Source organism: Oncorhynchus nerka, linkage group LG2 (genome assembly GCF_034236695.1).
Source record: "Oncorhynchus nerka isolate Pitt River linkage group LG2, Oner_Uvic_2.0, whole genome shotgun sequence".
Classification (NCBI taxonomy): Eukaryota; Metazoa; Chordata; class Actinopteri; order Salmoniformes; family Salmonidae; genus Oncorhynchus; species Oncorhynchus nerka.
Window position 1 is genome coordinate 99,083,324 of NC_088397.1, and position 19,434 is coordinate 99,102,757.

General features: G+C 48.0%; 1 protein-coding gene and 1 long non-coding RNA gene across 3 annotated transcripts in view; one reads left to right on the top strand and one right to left on the bottom strand.

The window, feature by feature from the left end:
- The window catches only part of LOC115124292 (MAP kinase-activated protein kinase 2-like), a 64,247-nt gene extending 47,890 nt beyond the window's left edge, over positions 1-16,357 (bottom strand). The window contains exon 1 of one of the 2 annotated variants that reach the window (XM_065004717.1): positions 15,377-16,357. In XM_065004717.1, the coding sequence (XP_064860789.1) occupies positions 15,377-15,622 (246 nt within the window). In that variant the 5' untranslated portion in view covers positions 15,623-16,357. The remainder of the gene's footprint in view (positions 1-15,376) is intronic. The other variant, XM_065004714.1, reaches the window with a different exon arrangement.
- Positions 14,993-19,434, top strand: part of LOC115124291 (uncharacterized) — a 7,899-nt gene continuing 3,457 nt past the window's right edge. The window contains exon 1 of the long non-coding RNA XR_003862752.2: positions 14,993-15,695. This is a non-coding gene — a long non-coding RNA (uncharacterized LOC115124291). The remainder of the gene's footprint in view (positions 15,696-19,434) is intronic.

Here is a 19,434-nt window from a genome sequence, read left to right on the forward strand (position 1 = left end):
ATCCCAGGTGCTCTGTCTAGAATGGTGTTCTCCCCAGGTGCTCTGTCTAGAATGGTGTTCTCCCCAGTGCTCTGTCTAGAATGGTGTTCTGCCAGGTGCTCTGTCTAGAATGGTGTTCTCCCAGGTGCTCTGTCTAGAATGGTGTTCTCCCCAGGTGCTCTGTCTAGAATGGTGTTCTACCCAGGTGTTCTGTCTAGAATGGTGTTCTGTCTAGAATGGTGTTCTCCCCAGGTGCTCTGTCTAGAATGGTGTTCTACCCAGGTGCTCTGTCTAGAATGGTGTTCTACCCAGGTGCTCTGTCTAGAATGGTGTTCTACCCAGGTGCTCTGTCTAGAATGGTGTTCTACCCAGGTGCTCTGTCTAGAATGGTGTTCTGTTTAGAATGGTGTTCTGTCTAGAATGGTGTTCTGTCTAGAATGGTGTTCTCCCAGGTGCTCTGTCTAGAATGGTGTTCTCCCCAGGTGCTCTGTCTAGAATGGTGTTCTCCCAGGTGCTCTGTCTAGAATGGTGTTCTGTCTAGAATGGTGTTCTCCCAGGTGCTCTGTCTAGAATGGTGTTCTGTCTAGAATGGTGTTCTCCCAGGTGCTCTGTCTAGAATGGTGTTCTCCCCAGGTGCTCTGTCTAGAATGGTGTTCTCCCCAGGTGCTCTGTCTAGAATGGTGTTCTCCCCAGGTGCTCTGTCTAGAATGGTGTTCTCCCCAGGTGTTCTGTCTAGAATGGTGTTCTGTCTAGAATGGTGTTCTCCCCAGGTGCTCTGTCTAGAATGGTGTTCTGTCTAGAATGGTGTTCTCCCCAGGTGCTCTGTCTAGAATGGTGTTCTGTCTAGAATGGTGTTCTCCCAGGTGTTCTGTCTAGAATGGTGTTCTCCCAGGTGTTATGTCTAGAATTGTGTTCTCCCCAGGTGCTCTGTCTAGAATTGTGTTCTGTTTAGAATGGTGTTCTGTTTAGAATGGTGTTCTGTCTAGAATGGTGTTCTCCCCAGGTGCTCTGTCTAGAATGGTGTTCTCCCAGGTGTTCTGTCTAGAATGGTGTTCTCCCAGGTGTTCTGTCTAGAATGGTGTTCTCCCCAGGTGCTCTGTCTAGAATGGTGTTCTGTCTAGAATGGTGTTCTGTTTAGAATGGTGTTCTGTCTAGAATGGTGTTCTCCCAGGTGCTCTGTCTAGAATGGTGTTCTGTCTAGAATGGTGTTCTCCCAGGTGCTCTGTCTAGAATGGTGTTCTCCCCAGGTGCTCTCTCTAGAATGGTGTTCTCCCCAGGTGCTCTGTCTAGAATGGTGTTCTCCCCAGTGCTCTGTCTAGAATGGTGTTCTCCCCAGTGCTCTGTCTAGAATGGTGTTCTCCCAGGTGCTCTGTCTAGAATGGTGTTCTGTCTAGAATGGTGTTCTCCCAGGTGCTCTGTCTAGAATGGTGTTCTCCCAGGTGCTCTGTCTAGAATGGTGTTCTCCCCAGTGCTCTGTCTAGAATGGTGTTATCCCAGGTGCTCTGTCTAGAATGGTGTTCTCCCCAGGTGCTCTGTCTAGAATGGTGTTCTCCCCAGTGCTCTGTCTAGAATGGTGTTCTGCCAGGTGCTCTGTCTAGAATGGTGTTCTCCCAGGTGCTCTGTCTAGAATGGTGTTCTCCCCAGGTGCTCTGTCTAGAATGGTGTTCTACCCAGGTGTTCTGTCTAGAATGGTGCTCTGTCTAGAATGGTGTTCTGTCTAGAATGGTGTTCTCCCCAGGTGCTCTGTCTAGAATGGTGTTCTACCCAGGTGCTCTGTCTAGAATGGTGTTCTACCCAGGTGCTCTGTCTAGAATGGTGTTCTACCCAGGTGCTCTGTCTAGAATGGTGTTCTACCCAGGTGCTCTGTCTAGAATGGTGTTCTACCCAGGTGCTCTGTCTAGAATGGTGTTCTGTTTAGAATGGTGTTCTGTCTAGAATGGTGTTCTGTCTAGAATGGTGTTCTGTCTAGAATGGTGTTCTCCCAGGTGCTCTGTCTAGAATGGTGTTCTCCCCAGGTGCTCTGTCTAGAATGGTGTTCTCCCAGGTGCTCTGTCTAGAATGGTGTTCTGTTTAGAATGGTGTTCTGTTTAGAATGGTGTTCTGTCTAGAATGGTGTTCTCCCCAGGTGCTCTGTCTAGAATGGTGTTCTCCCAGGTGCTCTGTCTAGAATGGTGTTCTGTCTAGAATGGTGTTCTCCCAGGTGCTCTGTCTAGAATGGTGTTCTGTCTAGAATGGTGTTCTGTTTAGAATGGTGTTCTGTTTAGAATGGTGTTCTGTCTAGAATGGTGTTCTCCCAGGTGCTCTGTCTAGAATGGTGTTCTGTCTAGAATGGTGTTCTCCCAGGTGCTCTGTCTAGAATGGTGTTCTCCCCAGGTGCTCTGTCTAGAATGGTGTTCTCCCCAGGTGCTCTGTCTAGAATGGTGTTCTCCCCAGTGCTCTGTCTAGAATGGTGTTCTCCCCAGGTGCTCTGTCTAGAATGGTGTTCTCCCAGGTGCTCTGTCTAGAATGGTGTTCTCCCCAGGTGCTCTGTCTAGAATGGTGTTCTGCCAGGTGCTCTGTCTAGAATGGTGTTCTCCCAGGTGCTCTGTCTAGAATGGTGTTCTCCCAAGGTGCTCTGTCTAGAATGGTGTTCTCCCCAGGTGCTCTGTCTAGAATGGTGTTAAGGTGCTCTGTCTAGAATGGTGTTCTCCCCAGGTGCTCTGTCTAGAATGGTGTTCTCCCCAGGTGCTCTGTCTAGAATGGTGTTCTGCCAGGTGCTCTGTCTAGAATGGTGTTCTCCCAGTGCTCTGTCTAGAATGGTGTTCTGTGCTGTCTAGAATGGTGTTCTCCCCCCAGGTGCTCTGTCTAGAATGGTGTTCTCCCAGGTGCTCTGTCTAGAATGGTGTTCTGTCTAGAATGGTGTTCTCCCCAGGTGCTCTGTCTAGAATGGTGTTCTACCCAGGTGCTCTGTCTAGAATGGTGTTCTACCCAGGTGCTCTGTCTAGAATGGTGTTCTACCCAGGTGCTCTGTCTAGAATGGTGTTCTGTTTAGAATGGTGTTCTGTCTAGAATGGTGTTCTGTCTAGAATGGTGTTCTGTCTAGAATGGTGTTCTCCCAGGTGCTCTGTCTAGAATGGTGTTCTCCCCAGGTGCTCTGTCTAGAATGGTGTTCTCCCAGGTGCTCTGTCTAGAATGGTGTTCTGTCTAGAATGGTGTTCTCCCAGGTGCTCTGTCTAGAATGGTGTTCTGTCTAGAATGGTGTTCTCCCAGGTGCTCTGTCTAGAATGGTGTTCTCCCCAGGTGCTCTGTCTAGAATGGTGTTCTCCCCAGGTGCTCTGTCTAGAATGGTGTTCTCCCCAGGTGCTCTGTCTAGAATGGTGTTCTCCCCAGGTGTTCTGTCTAGAATGGTGTTCTGTCTAGAATGGTGTTCTCCCCAGGTGCTCTGTCTAGAATGGTGTTCTGTCTAGAATGGTGTTCTCCCCAGGTGCTCTGTCTAGAATGGTGTTCTGTCTAGAATGGTGTTCTCCCAGGTGTTCTGTCTAGAATGGTGTTCTCCCAGGTGTTATGTCTAGAATTGTGTTCTCCCCAGGTGCTCTGTCTAGAATGGTGTTCTGTTTAGAATGGTGTTCTGTCTAGAATGGTGTTCTCCCAGGTGCTCTGTCTAGAATGGTGTTCTGTCTAGAATGGTGTTCTCCCAGGTGCTCTGTCTAGAATGGTGTTCTGTCTAGAATGGTGTTCTCCCAGGTGCTCTGTCTAGAATGGTGTTCTCCCCAGGTGCTCTGTCTAGAATGGTGTTCTCCCCAGGTGCTCTGTCTAGAATGGTGTTCTCCCAGGTGCTCTGTCTAGAATGGTGTTCTCCCCAGGTGCTCTGTCTAGAATGGTGTTCTCCCAGGTGCTCTGTCTAGAATGGTGTTCTCCCCAGGTGCTCTGTCTAGAATGGTGTTCTCCCAGGTGTTCTGTCTAGAATGGTGTTCTGTCCCCCAGGTGCTCTGTCTAGAATGGTGTTCTGTCTCTGTCTAGAATGGTGTTCTCCCAGGTGCTCTGTCTAGAATGGTGTTTTCCCCAGGTGCTCTGTCTAGAATGGTGTTCTCCCAGGTGCTCTGTCTAGAATGGTGTTCTGTCTAGAATGGTGTTCTCCCAGGTGCTCTGTCTAGAATGGTGTTCTGTCTAGAATGGTGTTCTCCCAGGTGCTCTGTCTAGAATGGTGTTCTCCCAGGTGCTCTGTCTAGAATGGTGTTCTCCCAGGTGCTCTGTCTAGAATGGTGTTCTCCCCAGGTGCTCTGTCTAGAATGGTGTTCTGTCCTCCCAGGTGCTCTGTCTAGAATGGTGTCCCCAGGTCTCTCCCAGGTGCTCTGTCTAGAATGGTGTTCTGTCTAGAATGGTGTTCTCCCAGGTGCTCTGTCTAGAATGGTGTTCTGTCTAGAATGGTGTTCTCCCAGGTGCTCTGTCTAGAATGGTGTTCTCCCAGGTGTCTAGAATGGTGTTCTGTCTAGAATGGTGTTCTCCCAGGTGCTCTGTCTAGAATGTGTTCTGTCTCTGTCTAGAATGGTGTTCTCCCAGGTGCTCTGTCTAGAATGGTGTTCTCCCAGGTGCTCTGTCTAGAATGGTGTTCTGTTTAGAATGGTGTTCTGTCTAGAATGGTGTTCTCCCAGGTGCTCTGTCTAGAATGGTGTTCTCCCCAGGTGCTCTGTCTAGAATGGTGTTCTCCCAGGTGCTCTGTCTAGAATGGTGTTCTCCCCAGGTGCTCTGTCTAGAATGGTGTTCTCCCAGGTGCTCTGTCTAGAATGGTGTTCTGTCTAGAATGGTGTTCTCCCAGGTGCTCTGTCTAGAATGGTGTTCTGTCTAGAATGGTGTTCTCCCAGGTGCTCTGTCTAGAATGGTGTTCTCCCCAGGTGCTCTGTCTAGAATGGTGTTCTCCCCAGGTGCTCTGTCTAGAATGGTGTTCTCCCAGGTGCTCTGTCTAGAATGGTGTTCTCCCCAGGTGCTCTGTCTAGAATGGTGTTCTCCCAGGTGCTCTGTCTAGAATGGTGTTCTCCCAGGTGCTCTGTCTAGAATGGTGTTCTCCCCAGGTGCTCTGTCTAGAATGGTGTTCTCCCAGGTGCTCTGTCTAGAATGGTGTTCTCCCCAGGTGCTCTGTCTAGAATGGTGTTCTCCCTAGGTGCTCTGTCTGTCTAGAATGGTGTTCTCCCAGGTGCTCTGTCTAGAATGGTGTTCTCCCAATGCTCTGTCTAGAATGGTGTTCTCCCAGGTGCTCTGTCTAGAATGGTGTTCTCCCCAGGTGCTCTGTCTAGAATGGTGTTCTCCCAGGTGCTCTGTCTAGAATGGTGTTCTCCCAGGTGCTCTGTCTAGAATGGTGTTCTCCTCTGTCTAGAATGGTGTTCTCCCAGGTGTCTGTCTAGAATGGTGTTCTCCCCAGGTGCTCTGTCTGTCTAGAATGGTGTTCTCCCAGGTGCTCTGTCTAGAATGGTGTTCTCCCCAGGTGCTCTGTCTAGAATGGTGGTGTTCTGTCTAGAATGGTGTTCTCCCCAGGTGCTCTGTCTAGAATGGTGTTCTCCCAGGTGCTCTGTCTAGAATGGTGTTCTCCCCAGGTGCTCTGTCTAGAATGGTGTTCTCCCCAGGTGCTCTGTCTAGAATGGTGTTCTCCCAGGTGCTCTGTCTAGAATGGTGTTCTCCCCAGGTGCTCTGTCTAGAATGGTGTTCTGTCTAGAATGGTGTTCTCCCAGGTGCTCTGTCTAGAATGGTGTTCTCCCCAGGTGCTCTGTCTAGAATGGTGTTCTCCCCAGGTGCTCTGTCTAGAATGGTGTTCTCCCCAGGTGCTCTGTCTAGAATGGTGTTCTCCCAGGTGCTCTGTCTAGAATGGTGTTCTCCCAGGTGCTCTGTCTAGAATGGTGTTCTCCCCAGGTGCTCTGTCTAGAATGGTGTTCTCCCAGGTGCTCTGTCTAGAATGGTGTTCTGTCTAGAATGGTGTTCTCCCAGGTGCTCTGTCTAGAATGGTGTTCTCCCCAGGTGCTCTGTCTAGAATGGTGTTCTCCCCAGGTGCTCTGTCTAGAATGGTGTTCTCCCCAGGTGCTCTGTCTAGAATGGTGTTCTCCTCTGTCTAGGAATGGTGTTCTCCCAGGTGCTCTGTCTAGAATGGTGTTCTCCCCAGGTGCTCTGTCTAGAATGGTGTTCTCCCAGGTGCTCTGTCTAGAATGGTGTTCTCCCAGGTGCTCTGTCTAGAATGGTGTTCTCCCCAGGTGCTCTGTCTAGAATGGTGTTCTCCCCAGGTGTTCTGTCTAGAATGGTGTTCTGTCTAGAATGGTGTTCTCCCAGGTGCTCTGTCTAGAATGGTGTTCTCCCCAGGTGCTCTGTCTAGAATGGTGTTCTCCCCAGGTGCTCTGTCTAGAATGGTGTTCTCCCCAGGTGCTCTGTCTAGAATGGTGTTCTCCCAGGTGCTCTGTCTAGAATGGTGTTCTCCCCAGGTGCTCTGTCTAGAATGGTGTTCTGTCTAGAATGGTGTTCTCCCCAGGTGCTCTGTCTAGAATGGTGTTCTGTCTAGAATGGTGTTCTCCCAGGTGTTCTGTCTAGAATGGTGTTCTCCCAGGTGTTATGTCTAGAATTGTGTTCTCCCCAGGTGCTCTGTCTAGAATGGTGTTCTCCCCAGGTGCTCTGTCTAGAATGGTGTTCTCCCAGGTGCTCTGTCTAGAATGGTGTTCTGTCTAGAATGGTGTTCTGTCTAGAATGGTGTTCTGTCTAGAATGGTGTTCTCCCAGGTGTTCTGTCTAGAATGGTGTTCTCCCAGGTGCTCTGTCTAGAATGGTGTTCTCCCAGGTGCTCTGTCTAGAATGGTGTTCTCCCAGGTGCTCTGTCTAGAATGGTGTTCTCCCAGGTGTTCTGTCTAGAATGGTGTTCTCCCAGGTGCTCTGTCTAGAATGGTGTTCTGTCTAGAATGGTGTTCTGTCTAGAATGGTGTTCTACCCAGGTGCTCTGTCTAGAATGGTGTTCTGTCTAGAATGGTGTTCTGTCTAGAATGGTGTTCTCCCCAGGTGCTCTGTCTAGAATGGTGTTCTCCCCAGGTGCTCTGTCTAGAATGGTGTTCTCCCAGGTGTTCTGTCTAGAATGGTGTTCTCCCAGGTGTTCTGTCTAGAATGGTGTTTTCCCGCAAATGTTAGAAAATGCCGTTTTATTAGCCGTTTCAGTAATAAATGCATGACCACAATCTACATGTGACTTGTCCTGAGCACAGTGTGTGGACACCCACATGGGTTATGGACCCACAATGCATAGGAGTTGGGTAAATTTCTAATATGGTCGGTAAATTTAAATCTTACAGGTCACGTTGTTCGACACCACATTTCCCTAACAGAAACCCTCCCCCCCCGTGCGCACGCACACACACACACACACACACACACACACACACACACACACACACACACACACACAAGGAAGTGAGAGCAGAGTGTTTAGTAAAGAGGGGTGGAGGTGTCAGAGAAACACTTCCTCCCACATCCCCCCCTCAAAAGAAAATAGACCAACAGGCATTAGAAGATGGTGGCTGAACATCGGCCACCATTTCCTGTTGATTTTCCGGGTTATTCAACACGTTGTAGCGGTCTGCTGCAGTATGCTACCTGAAGCATCTCTAATGTAGAGGTTGGTTCTCAGTCGAGGCCTTTGATTTCTCCTCTGTCCATGCCGTATAACATACGCACCTATCCATCCATTCCTTTCTCAGTCTCTCTCTCTCCGATGGATACTAATCTGCAGTGTAATATCCTGGTGTGTAGCTGATATCTGTGTCACAGCTTTGACAAATATCCCATCAGGTGTCAGGAGAGCTTACCGGGCAGAGGAGTGTTTACCAGCAGCCCTCTGACACTCTTTCTGGCATAAGAGCTGTAGTCCCCATCCATCAATACACATATTCGGTCTACCGAAACTTCTGTACTTTTTTAGATACTAGTATATGTTCGTTTCGGTATTTCTGAAAAATGTGTCAAACCTGTTTATATCAAACCCCTTATCATAGTGCACTCTGCCTGCTCCACTAACTCACTAATAGCCTGGGAGTCTGGACTGCATCATGTTAGCTCCACTTACTCACTGCTAGCCTGCACTGGGAGTCTGGGCTACATCATGTTAGCTCCACTAACTCACTGCTAGCCTGGGAGTCTGGGCTGCATCATGTTAGCTCCACTAACTCACTGCTAGCCTGGGAGTCTGGGCTGTATCATGTTAGCTCCACTAACTCACTGCTAGCCTGAGTGTCTGGACTGCATCATGTTAGCTCCACTAACTCACTGCTAGCTAGGGAGTCTGGGCTCCATCATGTTAGCTCCACTAACTAACTGCTAGCCAGGGAGTCTGGACTGCATCATGTTAGCTCCACTAACTCACTGCTAGCCTGGGAGTCTGGGCTGCATCATGTTAGCTCCACTAACTCACTGCTAGCCTGGGAGTCTGGGCTGCATCATGTTAGCTCCACTAACTCACTGCTAGCCTGGGAGTCTGGGCTGTATCATGTTAGCTCCACTAACTCACTGCTAGCCTGAGTGTCTGGACTGCATCATGTTAGCTCCACTAACTCACTGCTAGCCTGAGAGTCTGGGCTGCATCATGTTAGCTCCACTAACTCACTGCTAGCCTGAGAGTCTGGGCTCCATCATGTTAGCTCCACTAACTAACTGCTAGCTAGGGAGTCTGGGCTCCATCATGTTAGCTCCACTAACTAACTGCTAGCCAGGGAGTCTGGACTGCATCATGTTAGCTCCACTAACTCACTGCTAGCCTGGGAGTCTGGGCTGCATCATGTTAGCTCCACTAACTCACTGCTAGCCTGGGAGTCTGGGCTGCATCATGTTAGCTCCACTAACTCACTGCTAGCCTGGGAGTCTGGGCTCCATCATGTTAGCTCCACTAACTAACTGCTAGCCTGGGCTGCATCATGTTAGCTCCACTAACTAACTGCTAGCCTGGGCTGCATCATGTTAGCTCCACTAACTAACTGCTAGCCAGGGAGTCTGGGCTGCATCATGTTAGCTCCACTAACTAACTGCTAGCCAGGGAGTCTGGGCTGCATCATGTTAGCTCCACTAACATGATGGAGGCCTGCTGGGTGCAGGGTCGACCCTGCTGGAGGCCTGCTGGGTGCAGGTTCGACCCTGCTGGAGGCCTGCTGGGTGCAGGGCTCTGTTTTAGCCCATCAATAACACACCTGATACAACAAATCGAATGAGTTGATAATCAAGTGTGCTATTGCTGGTCTGGAACAGAAGTCTGTCCCCCCCCCAGTAGATCAGGGATCAGTAGAGCGATGGTTGTCCACCGCTGGTATGCAGTTTTATATGTTCATCTAAAATGATGCTTTAGTCATAATAACCTACTCCACTATCTGCTGTTGTTTAGACAGACATATGAATGGTGCTCTGTCTAGAATGGTGTTCTCCCAGGTGCTCTGTCTAGAATGGTGTTCTCCCAGGTGCTCTGTCTAGAATGGTGTTCTCCCAGGTGCTCTGTCTAGAATGGTGTTCTCCCCAGGTGCTCTGTCTAGAATGGTGTTCTCCCAGGTGCTCTGTCTAGAATGGTGTTCTCCCAGGTGCTCTGTCTAGAATGGTGTTCTCCCCAGGTCCTGTCTAGAATGGTGTTCTGTCTAGAATGGTGTTCTCCCAGGTGCTCTGTCTAGAATGGTGTTCTCCCCAGGTGCTCTGTCTAGAATGGTGTTCTGTCTAGAATGGTGTTCTCCCAGGTGCTCTGTCTAGAATGGTGTTCTCCCCAGGTGCTCTGTCTAGAATGGTGTTCTACCCAGGTGCTCTGTCTAGAATGGTGTTCTGTCTAGAATGGTGTTCTCCCAGGTGCTCTGTCTAGAATGGTGTTCTCCCAGGTGCTCTGTCTAGAATGGTGTTCTCCCAGGTGCTCTGTCTAGAATGGTGTTCTCCCAGGTGCTCTATCTAGAACGGTGTTCTCCCAGGTGCACTGTCTAGAACAGTGTTCTCCCAGGTGCTCTGTCTAGAACAGTGTTCTCCCAGGTGCTCTGTCTAGAATGGTGTTCTCCCAGGTGCTCTGTCTAGAATAGTGCTCTGTCTAGAATGGTGTTCTCCCAGGTGCTCTGTCTAGAATGGTGTTCTCCCCAGGTGCTCTGTCTAGAATGGTGTTCTCCCAGGTGCTCTGTCTAGAATGGTGTTCTCCCAGGTGCTCTGTCTAGAATGGTATTCTCCCCAGGTGCTCTGTCTAGAATGGTGTTCTCCCAGGTGCTCTGTTTAGAATGGTGTTCTCCCAGGTGCTCTGTCTAGAATGGTGTTCTCCCAGGTGCTCTGTCTAGAATGGTGTTCTGTCTAGAATGGTGTTCTCCCAGGTGCTCTGTCTAGAATGGTGCTCTGTCTAGAATGGTGCTCTGTCTAGAATGGTGTTCTCCCAGGTGCTCTGTCTAGAATGGTGTTCTCCCAGGTGCTCTGTCTAGAATGGTGTTCTCCCAGGTGCTCTGTCTAGAATGGTGTTCTCCCAGGTGCTCTGTCTAGAATGGTGTTCTCCCAGGTGCTCTGTCTAGAATGGTGACCTCCCCAGGTGCTCTGTCTAGAATGGTGTTCTCCCCAGGTGCTCTGTCTAGAATGGTGTTCTCCCAGGTGCTCTGTCTAGAATGGTGTTCTCCCCAGGTGCTCTGTCTAGAATGGTGTTCTCCCCAGGTGCTCTGTCTAGAATGGTGTTCTCCCCAGGTGCTGTCTAGAATGGTGTTGTCTAGAATGGTGTTCTCCCAGGTGCTCTGTCTAGAATGGTGTTCTCCCAGGTGCTCTGTCTAGAATGGTGTTCTCCCCAGGTGCTCTGTCTAGAATGGTGTTCTCCCCAGGTGCTCTGTCTAGAATGGTGTTCTCCCCAGGTGCTCTGTCTAGAATGGTGTTCTCCCCAGGTGCTCTGTCTAGAATGGTGTTCTCCCAGGTGTTCTGTCTAGAACGGTGTTCTCCCAGGTGCTCTGTCTAGAACGGTGTTCTCCCAGGTGCTCTGTCTAGAACAGTGTTCTCCCAGGTGCTCTGTCTAGAACGGTGTTCTCCCAGGTGCTCTGTCTAGAACAGTGTTCTCCCAGGTGCTCTGTCTAGAATAGTGCTCTGTCTAGAATGGTGTTCTCCCAGGTGCTCTGTCTAGAATGGTGTTCTCCCCAGGTGCTCTGTCTAGAATAGTGCTCTGTCTAGAATGGTGTTCTCCCAGGTGCTCTGTCTAGAACGGTGTTCTCCCAGGTGCTCTGTCTAGAACAGTGTTCTCCCAGGTGCTCTGTCTAGAACAGTGCTCTGTCTAGAATGGTGTTCTCCCAGGTGCTCTGTCTAGAATGGTGTTCTCCCCAGGTGCTCTGTCTAGAATGGTGTTCTCCCAGGTGCTCTGTCTAGAATGGTGTTCTCCCAGGTGCTCTGTCTAGAATGGTGTTCTCCCAGGTGCTCTGTCTAGAATGGTATTCTCCCCAGGTGCTCTGTCTAGAATGGTGTTCTCCCAGGTGCTCTGTCTAGAATGGTGTTCTCCCAGGTGCTCTGTCTAGAATGGTGTTCTGTCTAGAATGGTGTTCTCCCAGGTGCTCTGTCTAGAATGGTGCTCTGTCTAGAATGGTGTTCTCCCAGGTGCTCTGTCTAGAATGGTGTTCTCCCAGGTGCTCTGTCTAGAATGGTGTTCTTCCAGGTGCTCTGTCTAGAATGGTGACCTCCCCAGGTGCTCTGTCTAGAATGGTGTTCTCCCCAGGTGCTCTGTCTAGAATGGTGTTCTCCCAGGTGCTCTGTCTAGAATGGTGTTCTCCCCAGGTGCTCTGTCTAGAATGGTGTTCTCCCCAAGTGCTCTGTCTAGAATGGTGTTCTCCCCAGGTGCTGTCTAGAATGGTGTTCTGTCTAGAATGGTGTTCTCCCAGGTGCTCTGTCTAGAATGGTGTTCTCCCAGGTGCTCTGTCTAGAATGTTGTTCTCCCCAGGTGCTCTGTCTAGAATGGTGTTCTCCCCAGGTGCTCTGTCTAGAATGGTGTTCTCCCCAGGTGCTCTGTCTAGAATGGTGTTCTCCCAGGTGCTCTGTCTAGAATGGTGTTCTCCCAGGTGCTCTGTCTAGAATGGTGTTCTCCCAGGTGCTCTGTCTAGAATGGTGTTCTCCCAGGTGCTCTGTCTAGAATGGTGTTCTCCCAGGTGCTCTGTCTAGAATGGTGACCTCCCCAGGTGCTCTGTCTAGAATGGTGTTCTCCCCAGGTGCTCTGTCTAGAATGGTGTTCTCCCCAGGTGCTGTCTAGAATGGTGTTCTGTCTAGAATGGTGTTCTCCCAGGTGCTCTGTCTAGAATGGTGTTCTGTCTAGAATTGTGTTTTCCCCAGGTGCTCTGTCTAGAATGGTGTTCTCCCCAGGTGCTCTGTCTAGAATGGTGTTCTCCCCAGGTGCTGTCTAGAATGGTGTTCTGTCTAGAATGGTGTTCTCCCCAGGTGCTCTGTCTAGAATGGTGTTCTCCCCAGGTGCTCTGTCTAGAATGGTGTTCTACCCAGGTGCTCTGTCTAGAATGGTTTTCTCCCAGGTGCTCTGTCTAGAATGGTTTTCTCCCAGGTGCTCTGTCTAGAATGGTTTTCTGCCAGGTGTTCTGTCTAGAATGGTGTTCTCCCAGTTGCTCTGTCTAGAATGGTGTTCTGTCTAGAATGGTGTTCTCCCCAGGTGCTCTGTCTAGAATGGTGTTCTCCCCAGGTGTTCTGTCTAGAATGGTGTTCTCCCCAGGTGCTCTGTCTAGAATGGTGTTCTACCCAGGTGCTCTGTCTAGAATGGTGTTCTCCCCAGGTGCTCTGTCTAGAATGGTGTTCTGTCTAGAATGGTGTTCTCCCCAGGTGCACCATTCTAGACAGATACATATTTACATACCAATTAGCTTATCTGAACATTTTTGAAGTTGATTCTTTGAAGTGTTTAAAACTTGTAATTTTTGAACTATTCAAAATGAACTAGTGTCAATGTTGAATAATCACATATCACAATCCTACAATAAAAATGGGGAAGAGGTTCCATTTCCTCGTTGTCTAGTTGTAAACAGCTCCAACACTCCGTCCAGAGTGTAGTTTGAGAGAGAGAGAGAGATACAGTACATGGCTGCTCTAGATTGGCCTATCACTGACCTGGAAAAGCTAGACCAGGATGGGCAACTTCAGTCTTCAGGGAACTTATTGGTCATGCTACTAGCCCAGCTAACACATGACCTCAATAATTAATTAGAATGGAATTAGTTTAATCAGCTGTGTTCACTAGGGATGGGGTAAAGGGTTACACCACTCTGGCCCCATGAGGACTGAAGTTACCCATCCCTGAGCTAGATACTGGCCTCACGTTTAGGTCAATATAAGGCTGTTTTTATACAAACGCTGTTGGCTTTATAATCGTGAGAGGAATTGAACTAGCTAGTAGCTATCGGTAGCTAGTTATACCTAGGTAGGTTCGCAGACTTTCTCAAAACAAACCAAATTGTGGCTAGCTTCTGATCGCTCATGTAAAGCCTTTACAGTCAAATATCATTGCAGAAATGTTCAAATTAAAAATATGAATATATGGCCAGCATTATAAACAATTCCTCCCGTTGCTCCAGGTGATCTTCAAATAACAGTAATTGTAATTGTAAATGAGAACTTGTTCTCAACTTGACTACCTGGTTATATAAAGGTGAAATAAAATAAATAAACAGAGAAATGCTGTGAAAACCAGCGCACTGCAAACATTACAAAATGTTTAGTCAGCAGTGCTTGTTTTGTTGACATGTAGCTCCTACAGCACTAACCTGGTGAGCCGTACGTAGCAGCAAGGTATTTGATTGGTTTGACGTACTTTGAGGAGTCATTGATTTTACACCGGGTATAACCCCTCTTCAGCTGATTTCTGCCAGGGAACTTCCCCAGGCTTGTTTTAGGGAAACCTGTTTCATGACGAGGCTATGACCAGACAGTGTCTCTCACACACACACACCTCTACCCCAGTCAGTCTGCTCTGCATGCCTGGGGACGTTGCCAGACAGTGACTCAGTGTAATGTTGACGTCAGCTACTGTCGGGAGACAAGCTGGCATGGCAGGACTTGTTCTAACCGTGTAATTAAATAATTCATAGCTAGAACCTACTACTGTCAGGGCTATATCGACAGATTGTGGTCTTTAGTCTGGACAACCATTAGTTGGATCAGATAACCATGAACGAATTTGACTATGACTTCATAACATCGTTTAACGGTCTGGTTAGAAACAACATTAGCCTAACCTACGTCAGCCTTCTTCAACTGGTCCTGGACAACCACTAGATGTGCAGGTATTTCCTCCAGCCCGTCACTAAAACACCGGATTCAACTAGGCCTAATTGTTGTCTAACCTCGCCCCCCCCCCCCCAGGCTAAATGCACATAAACCCGCAGCGTCTCAAATCTGGTCTACAGGGGTGTGAGGTAACGCCTAGTCAGTAGTCAAAGGGATGGCCCGGGACGTTTTATCAATCTTTCTGTTGTGTTAACGAAGGCCACTTTTGACTTGTTGATTAACCAGACCTTCCGAGGATTTGTCAGAAGTGTCAAGGTGAGATTAGAGGATTTGTCAGAAGTGTCAAGGTGAGATTAGAGGATTTGTCAGAAGTGTCAAGGTGAGATTAGAGGATTTGTCAGAAGTGTCTGGAGAGATTAGAGAGCTTGACCAGGGTGACACTCATGGAGTCAGCTAATGACATCACGCCACTGGCGTGTTCAGTTCGATTAAATGTTTGCGTGACGTTTCCTTAAAATGTTCTGCAACATTCTCGAACAGACTTACATTTGCACTGTTTGTTGGGTATGGCGTAGTGTGGCTTGAAGCCAAGAGTGATGTATTTAAAAAGGGCAGTGGCCATGGTGACAGCGGTACCCAACCCCTCCCCATTTTTCAACTTGTCGATCAGAACACCACTGTATTCATTTAAATTTGAACTTTGTACACCATTGTTCCGTAAGCAGCCCAGCGTACAGTGATGACATCACAGCAGTATAGAGAGAGCGGAGTGATCAATAAGGCCTATCAGATCTGCTGCCCATCAATCATTAGAATTTGTTCTTAACTGACTTACATTTACATTTACATTTAAGTCATTTAGCAGACGCTCTTATCCAGAGCGACTTACAAATTGGTGCATTCACCTTATGACATCCAGTGGAACAGACTTGCCTAGTTAAATAAACGGTTAACAGACAGGAGAGAATAATGAGAGGGAAAGCAGCCGTTGTTCTCAACACACCTATATTTAACATGTTGATTGTTTACCAACACTGTTTATTCTTAGTTACAGCAAACATGTCAGGTAGTTACTCTGTCAAAAAATAAATACATGACCAAGCCGCACTGTTTCAACAAAACTATAGTGGGATATTGAAAGTGTAGCTAAAATAACTTCTTATCCAACAGACTACTAGATATGTATAACACACTTCCCCGTTAATCTATGATATTACCTTGAGGGCGTATTTGTCTCCGCTTTTCTTGTGGAAGATCTCCAGCACCCTTCCGTTGATGCCGTGTCCCAGTACCTGACTGGTCACTTTGTACTCGTCCGTTATTGCGTTCTTCTTGATCTGTAGGGTCGGTTTCACATGAAACTGTGAGAGGTGACCCGAAGGGGGCGGGTTAGGTTGGCCCGCCGGGGTAGCTGGGCCCTGGGTCGGGGGGAACAGAGGCTGGGTCCCGGTGTTGGACAACATATTGGGTCAGCTCAACCAGACAATGACAGCACTTTCCTTCTCTCTCTGTCGGTCTCTCCTTCCTGGGTTACAGGTAGGTAGTTGGCCTCCGAAAGTGAAGTTGGATCCTCAACAACAACAAAAAAAAAGGACAGCGAGTTTGAAAACAAGTCCGCTATAAACAAATAGTGTTCACGACAACGTTATAGTCCAGGTTGAAGTGGCTAAATAAATTAGCCCGGTTAGTTAGCTGCTTTAGGCTAAGCTAACGTTAGCTGAAATCCATCTCGGTGGTCCGTCCGCCTATTCCAGGTAGATTCAAACAGATTTCAAACCGTTTCAAATTGTGTAGGTTAATTAACAACTATGGCACTAACTGCGAAATTATATTTCAACACGTTACGGCGTAAGGTTAAAACACAAACGGACTTAAATTAAGAAAACACAAAAACTCAAGACACCAGAGTGCACACTCACAATCACCGACTTTCCGATAATAGTTATGGTGCGTTCAAGACTACTGAGTTCTCTGAAAAAAACGAGGTAATATCGTGACTTCGGTGATCTTTAGGTAGGAAAGTTGGAGCTCAAGGAATACCAGACTTTCCGAGTTGGATGACCGTTAAAAAACTACTTTTCCCAGTCGTAACTTGTTTTTTGTCCGAGTTCCCAGTTGCCATGACATTCGCATGTTGGGGATTTCCGAGTTAAAAGTTCCCAAGTTGTCGTGAATGCGACATCACACAAGGAGGGGCTCCTCTGATGACGTCATGGCACGAGATATGACGCCTGCTGAAATTTTCTGCGTTCAAAACAACTGGGAACTCGGGAAAAATAAGGTCAAATCATGACGCCAGTGATCTTTAGGACGGAGCTCTAGGAAGATGCCCGAGTTTCCGACTTGAAATCCCAATTTGGATGACCTTTCAAACTATTTTTCCAAGTTGGAGCTCATTTTTTCCCCGAGTATCCAGTTGTTTTGAACGCTCTGAAATCGGAAGTGAGATTTCCGAGTTCCCAGGGGTTGTGAACGCGGCAATTCTCCTTCAAGTATGGTTAGCTGCAGCCCAATATGGCGACCGGAGTATGGGCGAGTGGGTGTGTCGAAAGGGTGGGTGTATGGAAAGCGAATCAGCTGATTGGGCAGATTTGTTGCCACTCAAGACCGTTTTGCGTGCCTGATTGGGGTTTTGAAGCGCTTCCTACTGTGTATCATCAAATGAAATTGTATTGGTCACATACACATGGTTAGCAGATGTTATTGCAGGTGTAGCGAAATGCTTGTGTTTCTAGTTCCGACAATGCAGTAATATCTAATATGTAATCTAAAAATTCCCTAACAACTACCTAATACACATACATCTAAGTAAAGGAATGGAATAAGAATATGTACATATAAATATATGGATGAGAAATGTCAGAGCGGCATAGGAAAGACGCAATAGATGGTATAAAATACAGTATATACATATGAAATGAGTAATGCAAGATATGTAAACATTATTAAAGTGGCCAATGATTTCAAGTCTGTATGTAGGCAGCAGCCTCTCTGTTAGTGAAGGCTGTTTAAAGATATAAGCTGATTTTCAGTCTCTCGGTTTCAGCTTTGAGGCACCTGTACTGACCTCGCCTTCTGGATGGTAGCGGCGTGAACAGGCAGTGGCTCGGGTGGTTGTTGTCCTTGATAATCTTTTTGGCCTTCCTGTGACATCGGGTGCTGTAGGTGTCCTGGAGGGCAGGTAGTTTGCCCCCGGCGATGCATGGTGCAGACCGCACCACCCTCTGGATAGCCATGCGGTTGTGGGCGGTGCAGTTGCCGAACCAGTTGGTGATGCAGTCCGACAGGATACTCTCAATTGTGCATCTGTAAAAGTTTGTGAGGGTTTTAGGTGACAAGCCACATTTCTTCAGCCTCCTGAGGTTGAAGAGGCGCCGTTGCACCTTCTTCACCACAGTCTGTGTGGGTGGACCATTTCAGTTTGTCCGTGATGTGTACGCCGAGGAACTTAAAACTTTTCACCTCCTCCACTACTGTCCCGTTGATGTGGATAGGGGAATGCTCCCTCCGCTGTTTCCTGAAGTCCACGATCATCTCTTTTGTTTTGTTGACACCACACTCCGAATGACCTCACCTCCTCCCTGTGGGCTGTCTCATTGTTGTTGGTAATCAAGCCTACGACTGTTGTGTCATCTGCAAACTTGATGATTGAGTTGAAGGCGTGCATGGCCACACAGTCATGGGTGAACAGGGAGTACAGGAGGGGGCTGAACACGCACCCCTGTGGGGCCCCAGTTTTGAGGATCAGCGAAGTGGAGGTGTGGTTTCCTGCCTTCACCACCTGGGAGCGGCTCGTCAAGAAGTCCAGGATCCAATTTCACAGGGCGGGGTTGAGACCCAGGGCCTCTAGCTTAATGATGAGCTTGGAGGGTACTATGGTGTTGAATTCTGAGCTGTAGTCGATGAACAGCATTCTCACATAGGTATTCCTCACAATATAACCTCACACTCAACGTCAACAAAACTAAGGAGATGATTGTGGACTTCAGGAAACAGCAGAGGGAACACCCCCCTATCCACATCGATGGAACAGTAGTGGAGAGGGTAGTAAGTTTTAAGTTCCTCGGCGTACACATCACAGACAAACTGAATTGGTCCACCCACACAGACAGCATCGTGAAGAAGGCGCAGCAGCGCCTCTTCAACCTCAGGAGGCTGAAGAAATTCGGCTTGTCACCAAAAGCACTTACAAACTTCTACAGATGCACAATCGAGAGCATCCTGTCGGGCTGTATCACCGCCTGGTACGGAAACTGCTCCGCCCACAACCGTAAGGCTCTCCAGAGGGTAGTGAGGTCTGCACAACGCATCACCGGGGGCAAACTACCTGCCCTCCAGGACACCTACACCACCCGATGTCACAGAAAGGCCATAAAGATCATCAAGGACAACAACCACCCGAGCCACTGCCTGTTCACCCCGCTATCGTCCAGAAGGCGAGGTCAGTACAGGTGCATCAAAGCTGGGACCGAGAGACTGAAAAACAGCTTCTATCTCAAGGCCATCAGACTGTTAAACAGCCACCACTAACATTGAGTGGCTGCTGCCAACACACTGACTCAACTCCAGCCACTTTAATAATGGGAATTGATGTAAAATATATCACTAACCACTTTAAACAATGCTACTTAATATAATGTTTACATACCCTACATTATTAATCTCATATGTATACGTATATACTGTACTCTATATCATCTACTGCATCTTTATGTAATACATGTATCACTAGCCACTTTAAACTATGCCACTTTGTTTACATACTCATCTCATATGTATATACTGCACTCGATACCATCTACTGCATCTTGCCTATGCCGCTCTGTACCATCACTCATTCATATATCTTTATGTACATATTCTTTATCCCTTTACACTTGTGTCTATAAGGTAGTAGTTTTGGAATTGTTAGTTAGATTACTTGTTGGTTATTACTGCATTGTCGGAACTAGAAGCACAAGCATTTCGCTACACTCGCATTAACATCTGCTAACCATGTGTATGTGACAAATAGAATTTGATTTGATTTGACATGACTAATCAAATGACCTGTGCAGTCAGATCGAAATGTCAGCAGGGATGGAAATGAATCTAGCCCGAGGCTAGTAATTTTCAGACTGGATTGTAGACAATGTGCCAAACTATCCTGACACAGCTGTGAAATTTTGCCTTTACAAACATCGCATGTCACAGATTTATGACCTGAATGTAGAAATCGTTGTCCGCTGGCCAGTGCACAAAATCCTTATGTTCCATCCCTGCATGCCAGAGTCCC